The sequence below is a fragment of the Siphateles boraxobius genome, unplaced genomic scaffold (assembly GCF_051911475.1).
Source record: "Siphateles boraxobius isolate OS27281-9 unplaced genomic scaffold, OSU_SipBor_1 26, whole genome shotgun sequence".
Classification (NCBI taxonomy): Eukaryota; Metazoa; Chordata; class Actinopteri; order Cypriniformes; family Leuciscidae; genus Siphateles; species Siphateles boraxobius.
Window position 1 is genome coordinate 14,181,772 of NW_027508876.1, and position 25,214 is coordinate 14,206,985.

General features: G+C 36.5%; 1 protein-coding gene across 2 annotated transcripts in view; it reads left to right on the plus strand.

Moving 5' to 3' along the window:
- The window catches only part of stau2 (staufen double-stranded RNA binding protein 2), a 124,651-nt gene that overhangs the window by 10,556 nt on the left and 88,881 nt on the right, over positions 1-25,214 (plus strand). For both annotated transcript variants that reach the window (XM_077244419.1, XM_077244418.1), the window contains exon 5: positions 1,038-1,173. In XM_077244419.1, the coding sequence (XP_077100534.1) occupies positions 1,038-1,173 (136 nt within the window). The remainder of the gene's footprint in view (positions 1-1,037; positions 1,174-25,214) is intronic.

A 25,214-nucleotide genomic window follows, 5' to 3' on the forward strand; every position in this document is an offset into this window, starting at 1 on the left:
ATTATTAGTGGAGAGCAGAAGCTATGATGATGGATAGAGGCCAATTGGCAAATTTGGCGAGGATGCTGGGGTTACATACCTACTATTTTTTGATGGACATCCTGGGATATTTAATGACCACAGAGAGTCTTGACCTCATTTTAGCATCTTATCCAAAGGACAGTGTCTTTTGAAAGCATAGTGTCCCCATCACTATACTGGAGCGTTAGGACCCACACAGACCACAGGGTTAGCTTCACGTCTTGGGCTACAGGGTGATATGGCTGCTGGCGCTAAGCAATAGGCTGTAAAGTAGTGGAGTGTTCTTCAGTGGGGGTCCAGAGTGGGTTTTTATTATTTTAGGTCAACCTTCAGAAAGGGTTTAACCACTATAAATATTTAGCCAAATGCGGGATGATGATAAAAAAATAAAAATCAGCGACACACTCTAATTTGGTGTAGTAAGCTATAAAGTAGAGAAGAATTCTTCACTGGGGGTCTGGGCAACCAATTGAAAGTGTTTAATTTTAATTGTTTAACCCCTATATTTAATTAACTGTGAGATAATAATAATAAAAAAGGTTGTGTTGAGTGCAACAGTGCCTGCCCACTTTGGTTCTAGAAGTATTTTTTCCATTCATTCCTATGGTGATTTAAAAAAAGTCTTTGATAAAGAGTTATAAGCTATGAACCAAAGCAACCAGCTACGAGGTGAATCTTAACACTACATACATTGATTTGAAGCAAGATTTCAGAATCGGACAAAGGTACAAGACTGTACTTAATGGCTTTAGTGAGGGAGAGAACTACAATCCCATAAGGCAATACATGGAGAAATATAAAACTAATAATTTTAAAGGTGTTTTACAACTAAATTATTTAGCCACATGTGGAATAATAATAATATAGTTATAAAATCTAATAAAATACAATGAAAAAAATGCATTATTATTATTATTATTTATTGAATAATTATTTATTTTAATTATAAGTATTACATTTTTCTATTTTGTACTTTATTAAACAGGGTCACTGATCCATCTTTTTCCTTTTTGCAGGCAGCATCACTCCTACAGTGGAGTTGAATGGCTTGGCCATGAAGCGAGGGGAGCCAGCTATCTACAGACCCCTGGACCCCAAGCCCATTCCCAACTACAGAGCCAATTACAACTTTAGAGGAATGTTCAACCAGAGGTATGTGCTTCAGCCTGAGGATTTTCTGAGTCTCTGAAGCAGAACTGTTATCATCATGAATGCTAGATTCTAGGAGTTTCAGTTTCTGGTGATATTATTCTCATTACTGCCATCCAGTGGTGTGATACTTGTGTTAGGTAAAATATAAAGTACACAGTAAACTCAGATTGGCTGCCCAAATAGGGTTAGCTAGGGTTTGATTCTAGAGATTGACCACTGTATTCAACATTTTAAAGATTAAGATGCCTGGTGTAATTTTGTACTAAGCTTTCACTGTTGGTCAAGAGAAACAACTTTTGGGAATGTGATAGAAATGTTGCTCACTACCATTAGGTGGCAGTATTGCCCTTTTTTTCTTGTGTAAGTGGACTTTGACTGCACCCATATTTTACATAAGACATCAAGAGGAAACCCAACACACTTAACAGAAATATAAAAGTAAACACAATTGACCTTAATATCAAACAGTGAAATTTTTAATATTGCCATATGTTTGGATGATGATGTGTTGGAAAAACTTACTTTCATAGTCTTCATGTCTTTTTTGAATGTTTGGTTTCTAAATATCTTTTGAATCGTGATGGCTTCATGCTCTTGACAGACAATAATTTACAACACACACACACATTGTGGTTGGCATGAGTTGCAAGTGAACTCATGGGTCATATTTTCTTGTACCTTTCCTTTCGTTCATTGTTTTTGAGGATGAGGGCTTGTCTCACAACCTGCTGACATCTGCCCTATTTGATTTATGCTGCAAAATATCCAATTAGATACTTAAATGATATTTAATTCTATTTCTAGGGATATTTTTGAAGATTCACTATACTTTTGTATAAGTTTAGAGCTTGAGTGAACATTTAGCACAGCAACTTTGCAAAAACATCTAATTTATGCTCTTGCAAACTTTTAGTCGCTATTTGTTGGCAATGTTTATTCCAGCTGAACTGGCAAGAATGAAAAGAAACACGCCGACACTGACGTATTCTTCCGCTAAAAGGCATGAACAGCGAGAAGCAACGTTGACGCTAATCGGAAAACTACACATTACAAGGAGCACATAACACCTTAATCCTGTTGTCATTTGAAGCTTTTATTTAGACATTTGCTTTCGATTGAAGCTCTCGACACTGTGAGAACAAAGACGAGGTGAGAAACCTGAGTCTTGTAATAAGAAGATCTCAACCTGATATCAAAAAGCGTTAAAGGGCCTGCGTATAGTGATTTTATGGAAAAAAATGCATATACGTTTCTTCGCTGCACATCTAGAATTTCTGTGATGTGGTCTTTGAAATAGTAATACAACAAGGAGCCAAAGTAAATCGGATCCTACGTGTGATTACATCATTTTGGTGCGGAGCCTTGCCTTGCCTCACGGAGACCACCGTGAGGGACAGATGTAGATATTAACGGTGTTGCAAATGTATTCTAGCCTTGAATTTTCTTCCCTCTCCTCAATCAACACAGATTCTCTCAGAGGTGGCACAAGCCTTGTATAATTTAAACACTTAAATACAGATTCACTTATTCACAGCTCTCTAATTGATAGGCTTTATTATAAATTGATGTTGTGTCTGTACTGTTCATTATGGAGAAGAATAATTACATGGCTGTAGTGAATTGAGGGATTCTGAGACTGAGAGTATTGGCAGATATATATATATATAGATAGATATAGATATAGATATATAGATATATATATATACTGTGCCGCTGCTAGCCATTTTGGTGCCCTAAGCATTCCTTTATGGCGCCCCCTGTTTACGCACATCTTTTTAACACTCAAACCAACGTACCACTGAGGCAGCGGGTGGCGTTATCGTTACTTTCTAGAGCAATTAAATACTTTTGTTCCGCCTGTTTTGTTATATATACATCCCTAAAAAGTGCCTAATATAATATTTCTATACTGAAATAATATCGGCATTATAATTATTATGACTATGATATGATGATTGATTTTTCATTAGGCTATTTTTGGTGCCCCCTCAGCACTTGGTGCCCTACGCACAGCGCGTGATGCGCGTGATGCGCGTGGTGGGAGCGGCGGCGCTGTATATGTGTGTGTATATATATATATATATATATATATATATATATATATATACAGTGTATATATATATATATATATATATAATGTGTATAGGCTATATATATATATGTATATATGTGTATGTGTATGAATATCAGGAAGGATATTGATTAGAAAAGTGTATTTTGATTTATGAATTGGTTGAAGGATTCTTCTCATTAGGAATCTTTTGAGATATATAATAACATAATCTGACTTCTGTAAATCAGAGTAAGCTTGTTTTGTGCTTCTGAAATTTTGTTAGAGAGCTTAATAAGGAAGAAGTGGGATGTTATTATCAGAAAATCTTATTTTAGTGTAGCACCTGCAGCTCTGCATATCCTTCTGAAAGATCCCAGTGCTAGAAACAAGTGACTGATTTTTCTTGGCTTCATTTAAATAAAACAAATTTTACTAACATTATGAATGGACCACTGATCGAAATTTTAAGTAATAATGAAATACTTTAAAAATGCATTAGAATCAGCTTTTTCAACTTCAGTATGTGCATTTACATGCACTTTACTAGTTTGATTTTAGAAATAATTTGTCTTTTTAAAATGTCATGGAAACAACTGAAATTGTACTGGTCTGATTTTTGCATAGTCATTCTAACAGACCTAGATAATACTATTGTATCTTTGCCTCGTCTGTATACGTTGATCAAGTTTGGGGTCTGTACGATTTTTAAAAAATGTTTTTGAAAGAAGCCTCTTAAGGTTACCAAGGCATCTTTTGAATGGTAGTCTATATTTGGAAAGAAAGATTTAGCTCGGTTATACCTTTGCTTGTACTGATATCCACTCATTACAGTCCTGGCTAACTGAGTCTGAGCTGTATTAACTCACTCGTCATATCCTCTCTCTCAGTGGTGCAGATTAACAAAAGCATCTTTTCTGAGAAACAAATCATGTACCCAAGAGTGGAGCTGTAAATTCCTCATTATCCCAGCTTAGTTAGACTCAGACCAAATCTACACTCTCATCCTGGCTCAGCTTATGTGTGAATCTGAGTAGGAATTAAGCTGCAGTCAGGTAGCATCACACAGTTACCTCATTTATACAGGCCTTTAATCTGACTAACATCAGCCTTTGTGTTCTTAACAACATTCTGTGTCCATTTGCCTTGGGGAGCGCCGCCTGGATTCTTTCAGAGTCGAAATTTGGATGGTTTTTTTTTGGGGCATGACAGTAACGTTGTGTCTGTGCTTAACTGTTACAATAATGAGGATAATTACTGTGGAGCATCTCCAGTGATATTTCCTGGTCTGATATTGAGCTGTGGCTGCAAAGACTTGAAGCTCAGTGGAAGAGAGCTTGTTAGCCGAGCCGGCGTAGTGGAGGTGGAAATGCGTCACTGTCTCGGCCAAATTTTGCCTTTATTCTGGTACCCCAGCATCCATACATTCCTCCATGCAAAAAGTGGTTTGGGAAAAAAAAACTCACGCGTATAGGCCACTAAATATGGGTGATAGATTTGCATGTCATTTAAGTGGAATGTTTACTCATAGGCTAATTGAAATATACCGTATTTTAATCAGGTAAGGTCAAATGATGATCAACTATCCATTAATAGTGTATAATATTTATCTAGAAAAATATTATCACAATGTGTGCATCTCAGCATATTTTCACATTGAATTTCCAAATTGGAATTTTCTTCAAGAAAATATTGACCATTAACTTACTTGCTGAAATGGAAACACTTGAATATGAATAATGACACCATTACTGTGCGTGCTCGAGAGGGAGTTCCTCAAGGTTCAGTGTTGGGCCCAACTCTGTTTCGTATTTGCTTCCATTTGGGCATATTAATAGGAAGTATGGCCTTGGGTATCACTGCTGTGCTTATGATGGTCAAATTTGCATCACCACTAGCCCTGATGTCAGCTGCACATTAGCTGTTTTAAAGGGAGATACTCAAAATCGGAATTTGAATGCAGCATAAATTCCTGAGACTAACATGACCATATTTCAAAAATATTGGCAGTTTTTTAACTTTTCTCTGATGCAGAAAGGCTCATACATGTCTTTATTACATCCAGATTTGACTATTGTAATGCTCTGTTCTCTGGCCTTCCGGCTAAATCAGTATATTAAAAACTCTGCTGCTTGTGTCCTCTCCCATACTTCTCCACGCAAACAAATAACACTAGTGCTCTCAGTTGCACTAGCTTTCCATTCTCGATAGATTTTATTTTAAAGTTTTCGTTTTAACATTAAAAAAAGGGGAAAGAGCCTTTTCCTTCAAAGGTTTTCTTACAAAGTTATGGAATGCTCTTCACTTCACTATCAGGAATGCTCCTCTGGAACATTTAAAAAAGTTAAATCACATGTATCTAAGGTTGATTTTAACTAACTTGCTGTTTTCTTTGATCTCTTTTATCCTTTATGCTCATTATTTCTTTTGTCTGTTTCTACTGTAGTGCTTTGGGTGTGAGAAGTGCATTATAAACAAAATGTATTATTATTAGTTAATTATTGGTAATTAATACTAGTACTGAGAGTTTTAGAGGGCTGAAATAATGTATTAAAATGGTGATGTTTAATTGGCTCTACTATATCAGTGTCTATTTCGTGCAAACAATATAGATATGTCACAACAGGTTAACAGCTGTGTGGACACTAGGGCTGGGTTGACCATATTGATTTGTTGATTTTAATCTTAATTTTTGATGAACCAATTTTATTTTTAGCAATGCTGTATTCAGTTGATGTGTGAGCAAAAACTTCTCTAAACATTTGTGGCACACCTACGTACCATCCAATAATCACAATAAGCTCTGTGCATGTTTCTTTTACATTCGGTAAATTTCATCATGAAATATAAAGAATAAATGTGGTTTAGACACTCTTCAATGTGGCATACGGGCATATCACATTTTTGACAGGGTTTGATATTTGCTGAACATTTTGAAATGTTCTATTTTTCCTTCTGTGTACCCCACAAACCTACACTGAAGAGCAGAGATTTAAGAGATAAGTATAGAAACCTGCTTATTGCTCTTGTAGATGTGACTTTCAGAATGAAATCTGTCCTTCATGACTGACAGTTGTTTCGTTTTTAGTAGGTTGCTTTTGTTATCTCTTTGGCACCTGTTTTAGATCCTTTTAGATCCAACAACTACTCCCTAAATCCTGATCAAAACACACTGTCTTACAAAGAAATGCATTGTTTAGTCAATACACTATAATTCCTGATTTCATTATTTCAGTGTTTCTCATTCAAATTCATTTTGGTGAAGGGGAAATCTTTGTTCAGTGGAAGGGATTTTTCTTTCCCGTTACATCTGAGTCATATTTTAGGAATCATGTTGGTCACCGTCAAACATTCCTAAGATAAGGCCGGTGACCATGAGTTGCGTTAAGATAGTCATGTATAAATGGACTCTTTTGCTCAAAACAGAGGAAGTCAGCTGTTTACAAGGCTATTATAGTAAAATAAAACTGAAACTAAAAACGTTTAAAAAAACAAAACAAAAAACCACTTGAATTAAAATAAACACATTTTATTGCAACTATTTGCCAATGCAGCATTTCTCATTTTCATTTAGTTTAACTTGATGTATTAAAATTTCTAAAACTAAAAACTAAACATATTTAAAATAACTATTAAAACTGACAAAACAGTAGTTGTGTTTACTAAAAATGTAACTAATATGAAAACGAATAATGAAAATATAAAAATAAAAAGCAATTCAAAATATCAATTAAAAAGTTTTAGTATCTCAGTTACTAAAATAACACTGGCTGGTTACAGGCAAGGGATGAAATCAGGGCCGGAGTGGGGCCACTTTTCAGTCCGGGAGTTTCAGGCCTAAGACCCGCCCACTTTTTCCATGGTGGTGGAAACCATGTTTTGTGTCTTTTCTGTACGTCTTTAACGCTCCGCTCAACTGTCGGATTAAAGCTGTAAGTTGTCGTACAGTAGCAATCTTTTTCCAAATTAAACATTTCTTCTTGTTACTACATTCTCCACTAAATTTCCCAAGTAAAATGTCCTTGTAACTGTTATATTCCTCCAACAAACACATGTTTTCCGCTGGGGTAAACTGCACTGAGCATTTGAATGCGCTTACTCGATCCGCCATGTTTTTTGTTTTGAAAAGTGTCTTATTTTATCCAGAATGCATTGCAGTGTAGTCCTACTTAAAATATTCAGAGTCTTAAGTGCAGTTTACCCCAGTGGAAAATATGTGTTTTTTGGAGGAGTATAACAGTTACAAGGACATTTTACTTGGGAAATTTAGCGGAGAATGTAGTAACAAGAAGAAATGTTTAATTTGGAAAAAGATTGCTACTGTACGACAGTTAACAGAGTTAATCCGACCGTTGAGCAGAGCGTTAAAGACGTACAGAAAAGAAAAGTCCTCATTATTATATATTTCCATTAGGTTACTGTGGTCCTTAAAACCCTTTCCCTTCTCATAGCTCTCTTCACAACGTCGTCAGCAAACCACAAATTATGAGCCATTTTCACTTTTCTTTTAGCTGTTTGTAATGTAACTGGTTGTTACTGCTGGTTGCCAAGCTAACAGAGTCTTAGGCTACATTCACACTGCAGGCTGAAACGACCCAATTCCGATATTTTTGCCCCTATGCGACCTGTATCTGATCTTTTCATGACAGTCTGAACGACACAGATCCGATCTTTTATGAAATTTGTTTTATTTATGAAATTTATGAAATAGTCTATGAATTTTTTTTTTGACTTGTCTAAAACTATAGACCGGTCTAAAATAGCTTTGTGAAACCGGCCCCAGAAGGGCATACACCAGGGGTGTGAGACTCGGATTAGGCAGTAGGCCGGATTTGTTGGAATGAGACCTCATGGGGGCCGACATTATCATGGTCATTTTCATTTTTCTGCATGGGTATCATATTGTGGTAAATTACTCCTTTACTACACCCACTTCTGAACAAACAATACATATTGGTTTATCATGTACCGTCATATACTGCTCTTTCTTACATTAAATAACTTTAATTCATTGTTGACAACACTACTACGGTATTAGCCGAATAATTATGTTGCAGCGTTGCTAATGCTAATCATTACTAGGCCTATCTCTATTTACCTGTAGCCACTTGTGTTTGTCCTCTTGAAAATAAATCTGTAAGCTTGGCACATTTGGCCGCATCCTCCTCCAATGCCTTTATTTTTTTGAACCTGGCTTTTTCAGCCCCTCCTGGCCTCTCCCTCCCATCCATCCTCCCTGACGCGTACCGTTACGGTAGGTCAGGTCCAGGCTATCAGTAGCCTACCTGAGAAAACGTTTTGGAAAAGACGGGCTATGGACCCAACTCTACAACCCTTGCAGAGGCTGCACGCTGCAGTGTCAGAATGCAGAATGTGTGTAGCCTTATTTAAGAGAAGAGAGACTAACGTGACAAATGTAAAAAAAAAAAAAATATTCCTCGCCTGGTCCAAAAATGAAGCCCCCCACCGGGAATTCTCCCGATTTTCCCGAAACACTCTTTACTAGAGTACTGTGTTCTACAGATTTACTATCTGCATATTTCCATTTAATACATTTTTGGTTTGGCACTTTAGCTGCCAAGCCAGACACATGCTGTTAACTCTCTATTTTTTCACTTATTCGCTGTTCAGAAAAAATGGCAACAAGTTGCATTGCTAAATTAAAAGGGCTGCTTTTAAATGATTAGTAATTATTAATAACATTCTGTTTTTAAGTCACAAGACATTTGTTGTTATCTCTGGGATTTCTGAAAAGGATTCCCTTAATTGTAGTTTACATGAGTTCCAAATGTTTTAATCAATAAAAGAAGCATGATGTTAATGAGAGTACAAATCGATAACTTTAAAGACATTCAAATGTATTTACCTTTTAAAGGTTTGGGGTCAGTAAGATTTTTTTTTTAAAGAAATGAAGGTTTATTTAGCAAGGGTGGATTAAATTGACAGTAAAGACATTTGTAATGTTGCAAAAATTTTCAATTACAAATGAATGTTTTCCTTTTGAACTTTATATTCATTAAATAATCCTGAAAAAAATTATGACGGTTTCCACAAAAAATATTAAGCAGCACTACTGCTGCTTTAAAAAAAAATCTTACCGACCCCAAACCTTTAAATTGTGCTATTTACACATTTAATAATCTACTTCACGTCCAAAAAAATTAAAATACAATTCTAATCAAACATCTACTTGATAATACTCCCTGAGAAGAAACATTATCTTTGCCTGGAGTGCAACAACCCAGCCATTTAATTTACAAGGGACACAGAGCTGAAAACTAGGCCAGCAACAGCAGTAAACTTCCAGTTAAATTCTGTATGATGTCTCACTAATAATCAAGTCATTTCACACATAAGTATTCATTAACCAGTGGCCAGGACTGTAATCATGTGAAGGCCCATTAACAGCACTTTGGAGGATCCATTAAGCATTCCAGCAATATGATGTCTGTGTTCAGACGTAAATCCAGGAGGCTGCCAGAATCCACAGTTCATAAACGATTGAATAAAAGTGCTGTTATTAGGGTTCTGTGCTTCTCGTATAAGCAACTGCCAGAATAATCACTTATTTACCCAATATCAGTATCAAATGCAGAAATGACCCCAGCCCTGCTTCTGTTTGAGGGCTTCAGGCAGAAAATTGTGTCATAAGAGTCAATTGCCAGAAACTCATAAAGCAAAGGTTTATGTGCAGCTCTTGGGTTATGGTGGAATAGTGCACGATTTGGAACTTTAAAAAAATGATTTCTTTTATTTGATTGTGTTTTAAATTACCTCGTGGATCACTATACTATTTTTTTTAAGGTTGATATTAACTTATGAAGAAAATCTGAATTTCGCCATGCTTTGGGTGTTGCTGTGATTGATAAGATCATCAGAGTGTAATTTTTGTTCTTTTTTTGTTTTTGCCTTGCCATGTGGTTGCTATGGGGTTCCGGTGGTAACTAGGGTATTCTGAGTGCTTACTGGCCCGAGTCAAATGAGCCTTTATGATATTTTGGTCTCCAGGTATGATTTTAAATGCAAATCTGGGATTTTGCCCATTTTATCATCTGCAGGTAGGTTTTTTCAAGCATGCTAGTGGTGTGTAAAAGTCTTGGGCACGTTAGTATTTTACTCCTCCAAAAATGTTTTTAAGTGGTATCTATATATTGCGCATCCTTGTGGCTTTTGAATCTCTTTTTCTTGGCATGTTTGCAGTCAACTACAATCCAGCTGCAGAGCTGCTCCACGTAATGGATCTATCAGTTCAAATGAGGTCTTTTTGTGTGAGGCTAGCTCATTGTTCTGGAGGTCTCATGCTCAGCCCAGCTGTTGTGGTCCAGCCTCATACTTGTGGTTTTTTAGCATGAATCACTCCAAAACTCACATTTATATTAAAAGGCCGGACAAGCAACTCCTTCATAGATTCAGTGGTTCCTTTTCCGCTCTTATCTTGTTCCTTTCCGAGTGGCGTCAGAACACATGACTTCCTGTAAATGATGAGGTGAGGGGTGTTTTTTGGAAATGTGTGTTTTGGAGTACTCAGCGGCGGCCCTCCCTGTTGTTTCGCAAGTCATGTGCCTCCCTTCACACAGAGGAGGAGTTGCTATGAGAATGCTTTTTTTGATGGTGGCATTGTTTTGTTTGGGTGAGTCATTAAAGCGTTGAAGTCATACAGTTTGTTTCTCTTCTGTGTTTGGCTCCAGGTGCTCGCTGCTTACAGAGCCACACAGGTGTGTGTCTCACAAGAGGTCTGTTTTGGTGTCCCTACTACTTTATGGTTTGATCTCTCATGGTAACCATCCAACTTGTACAGTAAAGCAAATATGGTTACTGGGGATGTCCCGAGCTGATCTCAAGGAACGGTATTGGGACCGATTAAGCATTTTTTAACTGCATTTTTTAAGCATTTTTATCGGCTATCCTCCTAAGCCCGATCCTTTATTTTACACCAGCTGTCACGCATGTGTTGTGCAGTAGGTGGCGGAAAGCGCCTTAAAGAGGGTTTGTCAACCGCTATTAAAAGGAAAGAAGCTTAAATGTGTGTGACACGCGAGAATCTATGAGGTCTGTTCTAGCGCGTCAAAAGCTTCCGTGTTTAGCATATTTGATGCACACTTTTGTAACGAATCACTCGAAATTAATTTATTTACCGTTTATTTTTATGTGCCATCATGACAAAAAACTTGATCTTGACATCCCTAATGGTAACACCACTTTTAAATTACTTTCAATAAAATAAACATAATAGTACTATAAACTAAAAACTAGGGAGCCACTGGCTGAATTTTTTTATATGTATAATTTATTAAAAATTATTTTACAATAAAGTTTTTTTTATACTGTTGAATTATTTTTATACTGTTGTACTTTTAATTTATTATTTTCAGTTTTCATTTAATCTGATATTAATTTGATTTATTAAATTTTTTTATTTTTTAATGGGTTTTTGTCTTAGTCGTAGAGACACCAAACTTGACGGGATGGTTTGAAATTTCCACCCAATACTCAGGTAGCCAGATACACATCCGTTGGACATTAGGTGGCGCTATAATAACATAATTTATATTTAAACACTTGGGGCTTTTTCAGGGCTTTTTTCCAAATCAGCCATTTATTTCTATTGGAATGAGAGATGACAGCCATTGTATCACTGCATGCAGGGCTTGACATTAAAAGCCGCCAACCCGCCAAATGCGGGTGGATTTTAGCAATGGCTGGTAACGCAGTCACTCCTAATAGCCACTTTAGCGGGTTGAATTTTATATATAATATATATACACTTTTAAGTTGTAGTCTTTTAAGATTGCATCTGGAATAATAGACAATGTGCAATAATAAGCAATAATAATAAGTGCAATGTAGTGTTGTCAATTTTTTCAATATATATCAATACTGAAATACCTGAAGCGTCACCAATACTCATTTACCGCAGATACACGATACGAGCTTTGCTTTTTCACTAGTCTCATCTCACGGACATCAAGTTAACACACAAACCCCTCACTCGCTCATTTCGTTTGCTCCGGATGAATATTGTTGGTGTTACAGGGGTTAAATTTAGCCATTGCGCATAATTTTACTTATTCCCACAGAATTTGTGCTCACACCCAAGTACGTACACACCAAGCCACCTCTCAGTTCTAAATTGAGTTCTTTTTCGCTGCTTATTGGAATTAAACTTCCAAATACTCACAAAATATTCGGTTCTTGGGGAGTATTCACATAAACACAGTCAGTTAATTTTTTATGTGAATGTAAACCCGAATGTAAAAGTCTGCTACAGAGCTCGCTTCAGTGCGGGCTAGGAAAAAGTGTGCATCGGGGGCTCATATCAACCAGAAAGGGAGAGTTTGCGAGCACCTTTCTGAAAACTAAAATGACAAACTGACATCCTATGGTCTTGTTGACACGTGGCACAGAGGCCATTGTCCAAAAGACCACATGTGCTCATTAAGTGTGCCATTTGGGACATGGCCTAACATCAGAATATTGTGAATCTTTTTGGATAATTCAGAAAAAAGAACTGGCTTATAAGAGTCATTTGTTCTCCAATGAGGATATTTCACGTGTTTTAATTGACTATTGATTAAAAATAACCGGTTGATTAGACATTTGCTTGTGAATCAGGAGTTTTGACTCATTGGTCATTAGAATCATTTGTTTATTTATTTGCTGTAGAAGGACATGTTTGTTGATATTATGTAAATGATATTAGGGTAGTTAACAAATAGCATGTACAAAAATATGACTTTTTAACGTTTTGTTTTTCTATATAATTTTGGTGAACAATAAAATCCCTATGGCCTAGAAACTATCCAGAACAACATTCTAAAATCACTCAGAACACCTTAACATGTCCTAACAACCACCCACAACACCTGCATCATGGCGGCAACTTTCAACAGGCATGCACCACTAATGTTTTTTTATTATTATTGTTAAAATCTGGTAATGTAAGTGGCACTACAATCGCAGATAAACCTCTTCTAATGAATTCTATCTGAAAGTTGTGAATGTTGTGATCACAGCAGTTGCTATACTGTCTTAACTAAAAAAATCAGCTACCGGTACTAGAATTTAAACTAATGCTGTTAATGAGGACAGAAGCAGCTGTGTCGGACATCAGTCCAGCTTAAAACCATAGTGCCAAAGTTGTTCATTAGCAGTAAATGGACTGACACTAAGTGCTCCTGGTCCAATCTGAGTTTGATGTACGAGACGAGTTATATCAGCCACCGGCTCTTCCTGCAAATAAGAATGACCTGAAGTCCAATTAAAACTCAAGATGTGCAAATACAATCTTAATAAGCCAGTGTCATTTTAAATCAACCCTAACGAACCGAGGAAGGTCGGAATTTGACTCGCTGCTGCATTTTTGAAGTGATAAAACTGGGGAAACCCACTAATTAAACAGCAGAAAGCTTTGTAATCTCATGTTTGCAAGAGGAACCATAACACACACTGCAGAGGAATTTGGGTTTAGTTGACCTTTAATTAACATTATAAACAATGTACAGTTCTGTACTATGTCATCCGAAAGGCAGACCAGGGGCTTTTTACAGGGGTATGTGGCTTATTTTGCCATTCTGGCTGTACTCTCTACTGTTAAGGACCATCAACCTCTGCTACAGGCCAATTAATTCCGGGCCATGAATACTTAGCAGTGATTTTATACAGTTTTCGGGTCCAATGTGGATTGGATTCAACACCACCTGCCGATTTATTACAACGCTTTTGAAAGTGGCATGTTATCAAAATAAGTCTTTTGTACTACTTTAATACCAGCCAAGTATTTTTTTCCTGTATTATGTTGGTTCATACATTAATTCTGGTGAAAAAGCCCCATGGTGCCCCTGCCTGTGCTGTTGTATGTCAGTGGATGGTGTTTTTGAAGGCATCACACATCTTCCTTTCTTCATGGGGGGTTTGGTTTGCTCCATGCCTGTTGCCTTTCCATATCCCCTCCTGTGACAAGTCTCATGTAGGAGGTCTGCACCCCCTGATGACAAACCTTTTGTGCTCACTTTGTGGTATCATTTAGTCATTTTCCTTTACTCATGTTTGTGGAAAAAGCTCCAGCAACGTTAAAGAAATCGAAACATGGAGGGGATAGCAGGAATAAGTATCCATGTTTTCCCTTATTTCTCAGGGGTACGTTGTCCTTTCTTCTGCAAAGGTTTGGAAGTAAATCTGTGCCAGGTGGACATGACCGTGATCCAGGGACTGGTCAATAAAGTGCCAGTGTCCTGTTGACCCATTTGATTGTGATTTTCCCCCCTTGTAGTAAAGGGTGTTTTTCACTTTCTGAAGGCCTGAGCTATATGACTATGGTTGTTTGGCTTCCCAGACATTGATTGTGTCACAGTTTGACAGTACCAAATTGGTTATTGGCCAAATTATTAGACATACTATAATAGTATATAATTAATCCTAAAATAACTGATATGGTGATGGCTAAATTCACTTGTAGCATTTAAAATTATTTATTTAGAGTTTGGTCATTTCTTATTTATTTAGACAAAATAATATAGAATTTTAAGAATCTGTGCGTCAAACATCTATTTTATACAGGCAAGCACATCTTGCATTTTCTTTTTCGGAAAATGTCAAAATTAAATTGTATACATTTCAGCATTTACATATTTCATAGCACTTTTAAGGTACAGTTACAATAGCGAAATTTGATGAAATGTCACGGGAAAAAAAGGTCAATTGTCTATTGTCAATAATGTAGTGATGCATGAAGCTTCACAAAGTCACTTTCAATCCAATCAGCTTTCTGTTGGTCGATGAATTGCATGAATAAGTGAAATCTGCATGGGAAAATGCAGATTTTCACCCGCTTTCACCCTCACGCAAAATTCCCAAATGCACGAGTTCATGCGCTGGACTTTGCATATGAAAATTCTCAGAGCAAAGGTAAATGTTACTGCACCTTTAGACAGAGGCTTGCAATTTACTTTCCAGTAGTCTCTTCCATCTGACTGGAGAGACCCATCTTTGGGTTAGTCAGTTTTATTATGCAGCTGGAGAATCTATAACACCTGTTAGCATGTTTATAATCTCTTTCTTTAATCCTCACAGGATTTTCAGTCCTCTACACTGAAAATTCAAAAGTTATGTTTATATATGTCTATGTAAAGGAGAACAAAACTGCGGTGGAGGCCTCCTGTTAGCAGTTAAAATGGCAAGAGATAGATTGAAGTTTATCAGAGGCCCAGCATGTGCTGCTAGCTCTTACAATATGTTAGTAACACGGATGATCAATCAATGATGAGAAAGAGAGATATTCTGGCGTATTGCCTGGCTGTTAAAAAGCCTGTCCAGGTGACTGATCAGTAGTCAAGACCCAGTCTATCCATTCCTTCTGTTTACCCAAAGTCACTGTACTGCAAGCCAGTTGACTTGGCGGCCATCTTGAAAACAGCTCCAAACAATTACTTCACTAAGCCCAAAGTATACTTAGTATAAGTTTTGAGATGAATGTTAAGTATGCAGCCAAACGTGTAGAGTTTCAAAGTATACTCCACGTGATAGTGTGTAAAAAACACAGGTGCCTGACACCATGCGCATTTGGAAGTTTTGTCTTTTGTGCTGTTTCTCTCCAGAAGTTATGAGCACTAAAAATGTCTTTGAACTCTTTTGAACTAGTTTCCCCTTCACACAAGAACCAATTCGGTTGTTGCTCCAACTCTAACTTTGAACCAATTCTATATTGTAATATAGAATATATATATTCTACAGAATTTGTTCAAAGTGTTGGAAACATCGTGAAAAAATATGTCTTTCCACAAATTTTGTATGCATGCAAATTGTATAATATCCAAGGTAAACATTTCTAGTAATTGTGCAGTTAATTCTGTATTTTTTATGAAGTTTTGGAATATGTATCCTCTCCCCAAATTTGTCACTAATAGAACACAACAAAAAAACACTTTTTTTACGATTACAACAACAATTTTAACAATATTTCAAGTGTAATCTTTCTTTATAAAAAGTATACATTTTATCTTATGTATTTCAAAGGTAAGGATTCATTAGTTTAAATATTGGTACAAACACTATAATAACATCTTCGTATATAATTCAATATACCTACTTTATTTTTGACAAAACATCCCATACTATGCATTTAACATATGAGCAGAAATTGGCGAACAAAAGCTTATTTAATGTGGCAGTAGTCTTTTTTTTGCGCTCTGTTCAGCTGTAGTAAACAATAGCTTGCGCGAGTCTGAGCCGTTCATTCATTCAATCACACGCAGACACGCAATTCATATTCAAACAGTCTTTTTGCGGTTTACAGACACTATTCAATATCGCGATTAGATCAAAGCACTTAAGAATAAACTTACTATTCACATCAGCTGGATCCGTTGATCCTCGAAATGAAACTACCAGCACTTCTGAGGTAAATGTTCCAGGATTATTAGATGACGAGGTAAAAAACAAGATTCTTATTAAACATGATGTGTTTTATCCAGCTGATGTGGGCGTGTTTGCATGGCTTGCCTCAGATCATTTGCGTTTGAATAGCGCACGCTCTCCGTGGGCATGTCACATTAACACTTAATGAGGTATAATGAGCTGAAAAGAAAATGACTGACATCTCTCTCTTTTCATACAGATTACATAAACTGAGAATATTTGTTTTTTATATAAATTACTTCATTTAAAAGGAAAGAATTCATGCTTCATAAATAAAATCTCTCGTGCCTGTATGACAAGTATTTGCTGAGTTACAGTTCATTTTCGGACTCGTTTCAGAATTGACTTCACTGACAGAGAGAAGGCAAAACTCGCATCATGTTTATTTTTCTTTATTTGACAAAAAGCACAACACTTTGTTTTTATTGTGAGTATACACAAACAAATAGACACTTAACAGGATCGAATGATGTATAACACTTATATGTAAGATCAAAATCAACAGAGTATTTTGAGTCTCTTTTGCACTGATACGAAAAAAGCGAGATCATCGCGCCGGCACGATAGCCGACCCCAGGGGGTTAAAGTGCCCCTATTATGCTATTAGGTTCCTAATTTCTTTTGGAGGTCTCTTACAATAGATTTACATGCATCTAAGGTAAAAAAACAAATAAACAAGATAATAATATACATTGCAGCATCACCTCTTTACTCACAGTGTCTAATACTGTTCGATAAAGGACTCCGTCTCACTAAACCCTTCCTTTCCAAGAGTCTACTGTGCTCTGAATAGCCAGATGGCCCAGTCTGTTGTGATTTGTGTACTGCTTACAAGGCATGCCAAAAATTACATGCCCTTTACCATATTTGAATTTCAGCTCCGGAGGCTTCCTCACTACTTGTTTACACAGTTAGGATGGCGTCGGTTTTACCTTATCAATTCAAGTCCTCATCCTTTGGAAGTTCATGCAAAGTGTATTTGCTTCTGCAGCACAGAAAACAGTAAGCGTGTTTCTATTACAGATTTGCGCAAAACTTTGGGGATTTTTTTTCTAAATGCCATCAAAAAACTATTGCGAAATGACGGCTTTTCCACTAACCAATGTTATGCGACTAAAACGTCATTTTTTCTCGCGATAAGTCATTCCAAAAATCATTGCGACAGATGGTAGTAGTAGGGATGCTCATATTAGCCATTTAACCGTTAACCGAAAGTAAACATTTTAACCGATTAATACTACCAGTTAAACGGTTTAAAAGTTAAAAGGTTTTTTTATTTTTAAGGTTTTTCTTTTTAGTTTGCTGCATGGTTAAATAAATACTATAAAAAAAAATACTATATAGCCTATATTTGTAAACTCATGGGGCGCGTCCATACGCGCAACCACAGGTGCCAACAGACATATTTCGCTGAGCAAGCAAAATGAAGCGAGTGAAAAGAAGTACTGTGTGGGACCATTTCAACAGAAAGGGCGACGAAGTTACTTGCAAAATATGCTACGTGGTATTAAAATACAGCAGTAGTACAAGTACAATGCAATATCACTGGCGAAGCAAACATCCACAAGCAAATGAAAGGCGCTTACCAAAGCTGGGCACACTAGCGAGACGTTATCTCTGTATTCCCAGGATATCTGTGCCATCGGAGAGGGTGTTTTCTGCCACGGCTCTAACTGCGCTCCAGACTAACCCCACATCATGTAGACATGTTACTTCTTTTTAAAATAAAAACTAGACAAGGTCTGGATTGAGGTAGGCTTGTTATTTTTATTTGGCAAAAAAACAAACTACCGGTTTAACAAATTGCCGGTTTTTCAAAGCTTCAAACGGATTCAGTGTTTTCTTTTAGTCATCTTAATTTGTGAATTATTTAAGTTAAAAAATATATATTTAGTGTAGGCCTATTTTATGTTTTTCTATGTTGTCACTGTCAGAAATGCTGCAGGTGAGTGAAAAAGTGATGTGAATCCAGGTTCTTTTGTTCTGTATACTGCTGTTTGCACGTTAATATAAACCCGTGAATTTCTTTTGGGGTATTTTTAATGGGTCACAGACACTCGACAATTTTACTTTTATTTAATGCCAATTCAATATTATAATCTTATCAGTTAACGGTTAATACTCGGATAACGAGCGGTGGTTGTCTGTCGGGAAAATTAACCGTAATGAGCATCCCTAGTTGGTAGGTTTACGTATATACCAGCCACTGCCCTGGCCATTATTGTTAATCGAAGGAGACATGTGTTATCCAAGCATTAACGGTAATGAAATACCCTTCTAATTGGAGCGGCTGGTGTTTCTGGGTGTTTCTCCCTCATATATGCTTCAAGGTCTTGATTGTGGCATTTCTTTGAGGTTTAGAATCCAGTATTCCTGTAATTCTCTTGTCTTTTATGAATTTAATAAAGAACTCTGTCTCGTATTCTGTCCAAACATACCGTGTCATCTACGTCAGGTGACCTGTAAATGCGCAAAAACTGTTTCCATTGCAGTTTTGCGAAATATTTATTTTTTCGAATTGCCTGAAAAACCACCTAATGCGAGCGTAAAAACTTTTTTACGAGAAATGGGAGTTTTTGCAAAATTGATGTGTTTCCATTGGGCGATTTCAATTTGGGCAATTTGAAGGGAAATGGAAACTCGGCTAGTGTCTTGACATGTCGACACAAACCGAACTCTTTCATGCCTCAGCTACAACTACAGTGTTTGAAGGCGGGTTAAAGTATGCATTGTTTACTGGCAGCCAATGAAGACCATAGGCTGGCATTATTCAAATGTGTTACTAACCTACCTAGGTTCGAGCAGGAAGACTGGAATAACTGACAACTTGTTTCAGACAGTTTAAAATCAGTTCTTTGTTTGGGAGGAAACAATTCTTGATCTTGATCTTGATCTTAAACTTTGCAGACATTTTAGATTCATAAAGAGCTTCATTACACACTAAGGTCATATGCGAAAAAAGCAATAGTGCCACTTTGAGTCTTAGTGGGATATTCTGTCATCATTTATCCTCATGTCATTCCAAACATGTGGAACACACAAGACGTATATTTTGAGAAATGTCTTAGGTTTTGTTTTTGTCTTTAAATAATGTAAGTCATTGAGACAAATGTACGGACAAAATATATATATTTTTTAATATCAGTCGATATCGATAATTATCATGATAAATGTCAAATCTTTATTTCTTTCTAGTTTAAAGGCAGATTTTTGCTCCTAAGTGAGAGTTATAGAAACCAGACCCGTTAAGTGTGGTTTCAAACTACTTTTTATTGTCAGAAGATGACAAGCTATTTTTTTAATGTTACATTTTAAATATACAGACTCAAATTTAAAAAATGTTTTTATTCAAATTAACCATTGATCCTCCATAGTAGCATACATTTAGATCATGATAACCACAGTTAAAACCACCCATTTAGCTCCTCATTACCATGGAAAAATATGGTTTATATGGTTTTTGTATGAAAAACAGTAGCCTAAATACATTTAGTATAAATACACAAATACAATAGCTTAATCACAAAAAGTACTATAATTCTATTCCATTACTCCTTTAATACATTTAATACATGTCTACATTAATAATATAATAAAATTCGATATGAATATCCCACATTTTTGCCACAATGCCATGGTGAAGTTAGTGATTAAACGCATCTGCAGTAAGCTCGCTCTGCGCTGCTGTTTGATCCGAGAGGATTAATGGTTTGTGTTGCGTTCAAATAAGTAGCGCTGTTTCGTTCTGCTTTAGGCACAATAACATTATATCGAACATTTATCGAATTATTGTTATCGATTTTCGAGGAAAATTATATCGCAATAATTATCGTTATTGTTTTATCACCCGGCCCTACATGCAATTCCTAATTGATTAATTCATCAAAACCATACCCAATGACATTTTTCGCAACATCTAAAACTGTGGAGAAGATCGCCAGTACATCCTGCCCAATGCTGAAATGCAATCGTACATCTGGGTTAAGGAACTCCGCTCGAGATTTGGGCGTGAGCCTCCTCCCGGGGGAGTTGAGGTGGTTTTATGCTTGAATAACTACAGGAAGGGAGTCTTGCCTTGTTTTTGAAAGGATACATGAGCTTTTGTTAAAAAAAAGTGTGCTTGTGATGATCCATGTGCGAATGAAACTTGAGGGAGTAGTATTGCATGTTGATCAGGATCGCTTGTCATTTGTTGACTGTTCCAAATTAGAAAGAGTTTTGACATACTAACATCTATCAATTCGTAGTGTGTAAATGTTTTCTTCCCTAAAAATGTGGCAGATGTGACGTTGATTGGTTTTGATGACCTCACACGAATATGTAGCTCTGTCCTTTGAATTGATAAACTACAATGCAGCTCTTTGGAGTGGAAATCTAAATGATGGCTCTCCTATCTGATATTTTCTTTGAAATCTAGGATCAATTAAGATGTCTTATGGAGAACTGTATTCTGGAATCACAAATCCAGTCTATTAAAAAAACTTGGAAATGTCATCTAAATGCTTAGCTAGTATCGGGTTGCTGTATCCTTATATATATGTCGTGTTCTTTGGAAAGTAATACTTTAATGACTCATTAAGTCTTAAAGGGATAGTTGACCCAAAAATAAAAATAAATGGTCATTTACTCAACCTCATGACATGCCAAACCTGAAGAAGATGTCTCAGTGTTTTGGTCCCCACTGTCACTCATTGTATGGACATTGTATGTATTTTTCGAATACAATTTTATTGCTTTTTTTTTTTTTTTAAACATGGGTTTTCTGTGTTTTTTTGTTGGAATGCACAATTTGGACAAAAAAGTTTTATAAAAATGGCTCATGGAATTATTACTATGATAAATGTTTTTTTGAAAAAATCTAATTGATAATTTTTTACTACTGTAATATTACAGTTCTACAATTTCTTAATTTCTTATTTTTTATGTTCCACAAAAGGAAGAAAGTAATGGCGCTTTTCCACTACACAGTACCAGCTTGCCTCGGCTCGGCTCGACTCGACTCGACTCGCCTTTGTTTGGTTTTCCACTGTGTAAAAGTTGTACCTGTATCTGCTTTCGGGTACTTTTTTTCGTACCACCTCCGGCGAGGTTCTAAGCGAGCTGAGGCGAGCTAAGGCGATACTAAAATGTGACGTGAAAACAATGCCGACTGCTGATTGGTCAGAGAGAATTGTCACTATTCACTGCGTCATCATTGCACGTGCCAGATTGAGTATCCAGAATAACCCCGCCTTTTTAAAATAGTTTAGCCAGAGATAGTTACTAAACTTACTACTATTATTATGGCAACTCGGAAGAATACGCCGTGGTCAAACGAGGAGGTGCAGACATTCCTTTGTTTGGTTGCCGAAGAGAGGATCCAGCGAGAGCTTGATGGGGCAACGAGGAACGAAAGGCGTCGCTATGACGACCGGGTACTATTTGTGGCGATACTTTCTGCAATGGAAAACGGAACGAAAAGCGAGCCGAGTCGAGGCGAGCCAAGGCGAGTCGAGTCGAGCTGGTACTGGTAATGGAAAAGCGCCATAATATAGGTTTGGAACAGCATGAGGGTAAGTAACTAAAGAATTTTGATTTTTTTTGGGTGAACTATCCCTTTTGTCACAAACAGTGTCTTTCTGATTTTGTCTCAATAGGTTTCAGACATCGCTCGCTCACTCGTTTTGCAGATTAGCTGTTCCTGAAACCACATCTTCAAAGTCTTTTTCATAGTCATTTGTTGTGAGTTATCATTTTATTGAGTCATTCCCCATCTCTTTTCATCATTCCTTCTTGCTCTGTTCTCTCATCCTGTCTTCAGGCGGCCACATTCACACGCATAAATAAAAGACAACACTTATGATTGCCTTCCAGTGGGTTTCTCTCCCTGTCCTCTCACTAGGTGTTCCCGCTTTGGCTTGTGTTCCTTTCTAATGCAGACCAGACAGGCCTGGCTGGTGTGTGTGCTGATAGATTATTGGTTCTAATGTGGCTCAGAGTGTGTCAGCAACGACTTTCCCACGTTGCACAAAGGGGCCTCCTACGAGCCGGGGCTGCAGCCACTCTCCCTGCACCTGTAACCAGAAAATCGACCGCCCTAATATCCTGGCTGGGTCCCATGTTGCACTTGGCATTTCCTCCAAGCGTCTGGGACCACGCTTGACATGCTAGGGCAGGCTCCGCCTCCCTCAGAGGGGCTGTGGTCAGTCGAGCGCAGAACCCCTTGGAATTCTGGGAGAGAAATGCTGAATCACTGTTGGAGCAGACAGGGGACATGCAGGATGCTGGCGCAGAGATGTGTCTCCGAACGCACATGTGCTGGAATGATTGTACACCCATTAAAAAAAACATGGACAAAACCTCCCACTCAGTTTGAGGAATCAATTAATTACCATAAAATGCTGGTAGACACATTTATGATGCAGAACTGAAACAACAACAACAACACAGACGCATGCTAAATTATTTTAAATTATTAAAATTTCATTTTATTCCATATTAGATTAAAAGAAAAACTTAAATGAAAAAAATTGCCTTGGCAACTAACTGAAATAAAGTAAGTTTAAGTTAAAGTACGCAAACTAAAATAAAAATACATAAATAATTAAAAACCAAAAACTAATAAATAAAAGTAATAATAAATTCACTAAAATTTAAACAAAAATTAATAATACTAAATATAAATAAAGTAATACCAATGCTAAAATAATATTTGTAAAATCAACCTCTTGGTTATCTAATGCTTTTCATTACCATACAAGTTTTAAAAAGCCTGGTAGACACATTTATGATGCAGAATTGACACAACGGCAACACAAGCACATGCTAAATTATCATTTAACCTGTTAACTGTGTGTGTTCTTGTAGTGGGACACTTTACGTACTTTTTTAGTCTTTATAGTCTTTTTCCCTCTATCACATAATGTTTGTTATCATAAATTATAAAAATAATTTTTTGTGATATCAACTTTAAATTTATACAAATGGCTTTGATTTTCTAGCAATTTTAGAATCAGAATGTTGTAAAATGCATATCTAGTATAAAATAAAACTTTTTAGTACTGTACATTTGCATTACAGTAAACTTAAACTTCTATAATTTATTTGTCTTTAATTTTTAGAAGTGCTTTCACTTCTGCAATAATCTGCTGACTTTAGCACTGTATTCCAAAGCATTCCTGAATTGCAACCATTTAAGTCAGATCTATGCTCAAAAAACGGGGTGACAGTTTAACAGGTTAAAATATAATTTAAGTTTAAAATTATAGTTACAATTTTTTTCATTTAAAATTATTATTTATAACTATTATAAATCATAGAATTATTATTTAATTATTTTATGTTCAACATATGCTTTTATTTACTGGATTTTTACAGAACATATTTAAAATATAAGGTTTGTGCTGAGCTTATTATTTCCAGAATTAAATACAGATATATTTCATGTCTTAGAGACCCACATTCATGATTTATGTGGTTGTACTAGTTACTCAGCCATTGTGGAATTATTATGATATAATTTTATTGGGCAGGGATATAGTGCTGCGTTTCATTATCATGCATGTAACACTATCTTTTCTTCTTTCCTGGTGGCTTTGGCATGCCCTTTGATTTCAACATCTCCCAGATGGCTTCAATTGGTATCAAATCTAATATCACAAGCCCTACAATGAAATGGAAGTTCTCTATTAGCTGAAACTAAATAACCGGAACATTTATGGAAAACTATATGTAGATCAAATGACCCTTAGTTTAGTATGATTCAGAACACTGCACATGTCTGTTTCAGTTTTAGACTTTTTTCTTCTCTTTTCAACCATGGGACTCTTAACAGTGACCAATGATGCTGTTTTCTGCCTGCAAGGTTTCACCACGAATCAACTGTAATTCACATTATAAACATTTAAAGTCATATATATATATATATATATATATATATATATATATATATATATATATATATATACACATACATACAGGTCCTTCTCAAAAAAATTAGCATATTGTGAAAAAGTTCATTATTTTCCATAATGTAATGATAAAAATTAAACTTTCATATATTTTAGATTCATTGGACACCAACTGAAATATTTCAGGTCTTCTATTGTTTTAATACTGATGATTTTGGCCTACAGCTCATGAAAACCCAAAATTCCTATCTCAAAAAATTAGCATATCATGAAAAGGGTCTCTAAACGAGCTATTAACCTAATCATCTGAATCAACTAATTAACTCTAAACACCTGCAAAAGATTCCTGAGGCTTTTAAAAACTCCCAGCCTGTTTCATTACTCAAAACCGCAATCATGGGTAGGACTGCCGACCTGACTGCTGTCCAGAAGGCAATCATTGACACCCTCAAGCAAGAGGGTAAGACACAGAAAGAAATTTCTGAACAAATAGGCTGTTCCCAGAGTGCTGTATCAAGGCACCTCAGTGGGAAGTCTGTGGGAAGGAAAAAGTGTGGCAAAAAACGCTGCACAACAGGAGGAGATGACCGGACCCTGAGGAAGATTGTGGAGAAAGACCGATTCCAGACCTTGGGGGACCTGCGGAAGCAGTGGACTGAGTCTGGAGTAGAAACATCCGTGGCAGAAGC